This window comes from Ursus americanus, chromosome 3 (assembly GCF_024610735.1).
Source record: "Ursus americanus isolate L20-20 chromosome 3, mUrsAme1.1.p, whole genome shotgun sequence".
In the NCBI taxonomy this organism is placed as follows: Eukaryota; Metazoa; Chordata; class Mammalia; order Carnivora; family Ursidae; genus Ursus; species Ursus americanus.
Genome location: NC_142129.1, coordinates 88205077 through 88208174, shown reverse-complemented (window position 1 = coordinate 88208174; position 3098 = coordinate 88205077). Strand labels below are relative to the sequence as shown.

Genomic DNA, 3098 nt, shown 5'->3' with positions numbered 1-3098 from the left:
AAGAGCACACAAGAGCAGGGAGAGAACGAGGACCGGAAAACAGTTGTCACCTGTTGAAATGCATTTCCAGGCCCAGGACGGAGGCGCTCCTGCCCGGATGCCAAGTCAGCAAACTGAAACTTAGGTGACTCCTGTCCCTGTAAATGCTGCCCTTGACCAGAAATGCAGTATATCCCAGCCAGCCAGGCCCCAAACATCAGGAATCTGTGATAAGATCAGATATGCAACCCCAGCCAATCAACCTAAACCAGATACTCTCTCCTCATTCCCTGACTGACCCGCCAGCCTTGGAAGGAAATCCCTGACCTCCCAGCTCACCCTGCCTGTTCCCAGTTTGCTGCTTCTAAGTCTTCACAAAACTCCCTCTTGCCCTGAATCCCTGGGGCAGAGGGCTCCCTGCTTGTGAGACACTGAGCTCCCCAACCCATGGATTGCTCTCCTTTGAATAAAGAACACCACACTCTACACACTGAATTGTTTCACTTTTGTTGTTTGACACACCCAGGGGAGTATTCGTGTGGAGGTCTGGCACAGACTTCATTGCACTAAGGCTGGTCATGGCCAACAGGTGTTGAGCCTTTGATGGCAGTGTTTGAAGACAAATGGGAACAGTCATTGAGAGAAACAGAGTTTTCAGTGCTGACAATGTGAAATAAAATTTACTTTCATGAAAGAATAGATGGTTGTGGATTTTTCTCCCCAAAAGGAAGATTTTCATGTTGGTGAAAATCTAGAAAATAGAGAAAGGAGGAAGGAAAAATTTCACCCAGTTTCTCACCCCGCACATTGCTCGCCTGCTATACTAAGACGCTTTCCACCTGTTGTTTTCTTGTCACCCCCATTGTCATCTCTTTCCCACTTAACTTTGTAGCACAGCTGCCCTAGACACCTGCTGAGGGTCTGAATGAGGGGCCTGGAATATTCTTTTGACAGAGTTTGTAATCAATACCTCACCAACTCAGCACAAAGCCTGCGTTTTGAGACTCTTGAGCCTTGAATCCTGGTTATAGCTCGGCACGTCTGCCTTTCAGTGTTCGCCAAGAGGAGGAGCTCAGGAACTGGGTCTGGTAGTGGGTGTGAAGGACCCAAACCTCCCCGCCCCAGCCAAGTCCCCTTCCTGGCCATCCCCACTGCCCTCTCCCCTGAGGCTGACAGGTATCATTAGCATAACTAATCACCATAACTATATGCAGGACGCCCTGCTATACTTGGGATAACCGAAAAGGAACCTTCATTTCAATTGGAAGGCAATGCTACCTTTACTTCTCAAAGCTTCATTGCAGATGCATTTCTCAGCTGACCCTTCTTGAGACCCTGTCTTTACCACTTCTGAAGATCTGACATTTGAACTGCAGGATGTGGTCCCGCCCCCTGACCCTCACTGTCCCTGCTCTCTGGGCCCCTCCCACCCTCCCTCTCCCCTTTCTCTCAGCAGTATCTGCTGGTACCACCTGGAAGCAGCAGCTCAGCCCTTATCCTGCCCTCTGCCACCCACCCCCGTGGTCTTCTCCCAGCAGGTGCAGCCACAAGGTCACTTGGGCTTCTGACCCCATGGCAGAACTCAGAACCATGCTGGGTCTCCTTGCTATCCTGTGGGTCCTCCTGTTTCCCGGTGAGTCTGGACTCCCTCTTGCTTGCCAGGTGTGGGTGCTGCCCTGAGGCTTTGGCCACCCTGACCTCATCATGATCCCCCTTACAGGCAGACTGGCAGGGATTAGACTGGAGCAACCGGCCTTGGTCGTGGCACGCAGTGGCAGCTTGGTCACCCTGTCCTGCAGAGCAAATACCAAAGTCAGCTACATCCACTGGTACCAGCACCAGGAGGGCAACGCTCCCCGGAGGCTCCTCATAGTGGCACTATTTTCGTCTTACGTGCAAACAGATTCGGTTCTGAAAGGGGACAAGGTCACTGCCAGGAGGGGCTCAGATGGCAAGAGCTGTAACCTGTTGATGTCGAAGCTGGAGAAGAGCGACGAGGCCGTGTACTACTGCGCTGCCTGGGAAGCTCACAGCCCTGCATGCCTTCCTGGTCCCAGCACAAAAAGGTCTCTGACTCCCTGGGCAATGCGTGGCTGGCACCTTCCACTGGCTCTGGGTCCCTGGGGTTGCTCTGGGGTCAGCCCTCAGCACCCAGGACTCTCGCTAACGCCCCCTCCGCAGGTCCACTGCACAGAACCCCAGAGACCCAGGGAGCTGTCCTGTCCGGAGGGACTTCTCTGAAGATCATCCAGTGTGGATTTTCTGAAGCATCTGGAGCAGAATCTGTGCTGCTCACGGCAGGAACCACGAGCCACTAGCCACACGTGGCTCCTGAGCACGTGAAATGTAGCTAGTCCGCTAGTCCAAGCGGAGATGGGCTCTTTGTGTAACATACAAACCATTATTTTGAAGACTCAAAAAGAAGACAAACTATCTCTTTAATAGTTTCTATATTGACTGCATGTTGAAATAATATTTATGATATCTTGGACTAAGTAAAAATAGCTTTACTTGTTCTTTTAACCTTTCTTTGATGCAACAGATAGACCATTTTTAATTTGTGTCTCAAACTGATGACTTACTTTTATTTCTATTGGACAGTGCTGTTATAGACTGGTGATTTAAGATTCTGACCATTTCCCCTGAATAATGTGCAAATAAAATATTGTGTAAATGGTGTCAAGTTTGAAGGACTCTCTGGAGATTTACCACAAAATGGTTATAAGCTGAGACTGGAAGTCACCTCCTGATTCCTGTTTCTAAGTTGCTGCCCTGCCGATTTTTAATTACTTTGCAGTGAGTGCAGAGTCAGCGAGCAGAAACACAGAAAACAATCTCACTGACTTCCCAGCACCCTCACGCCCTGCCACGCCTGGCCCTTAACGCCTGTGTGGGGACATGACCCTCAGGCAGGTCGATGTATCAGCCCTGGACGAGACCTGAGTCGCTTTACCTTCTGCTTCTCCCTGAATGCTGCCCCATATGGGATTTGGGGTCCAGATTCCCTAGACCTCTGTTCTCTGACCTATAAAATAAGGTGGTTTAACTGCCACAAATATAGGACCGATTTCTGTATTAAGTTAATATTATACAAATAACATATCACTATGTTCACTACC

At 49.9% G+C, this 3098-nt stretch overlaps 1 gene segment (V, D, J or C); it reads left to right on the top strand.

The window, feature by feature from the left end:
- The first annotated feature begins 1517 nt into the window (after nucleotides 1-1517).
- Nucleotides 1518-2220, top strand: LOC148110426 (Ig kappa chain V-VI region NQ2-6.1-like). The segment is given in 2 exon segments: nucleotides 1518-1612; nucleotides 1700-2220. Coding segments are annotated over 2 exon segments (582 nt in total).
- Nucleotides 2221-3098: the final 878 nt, after the last annotated feature.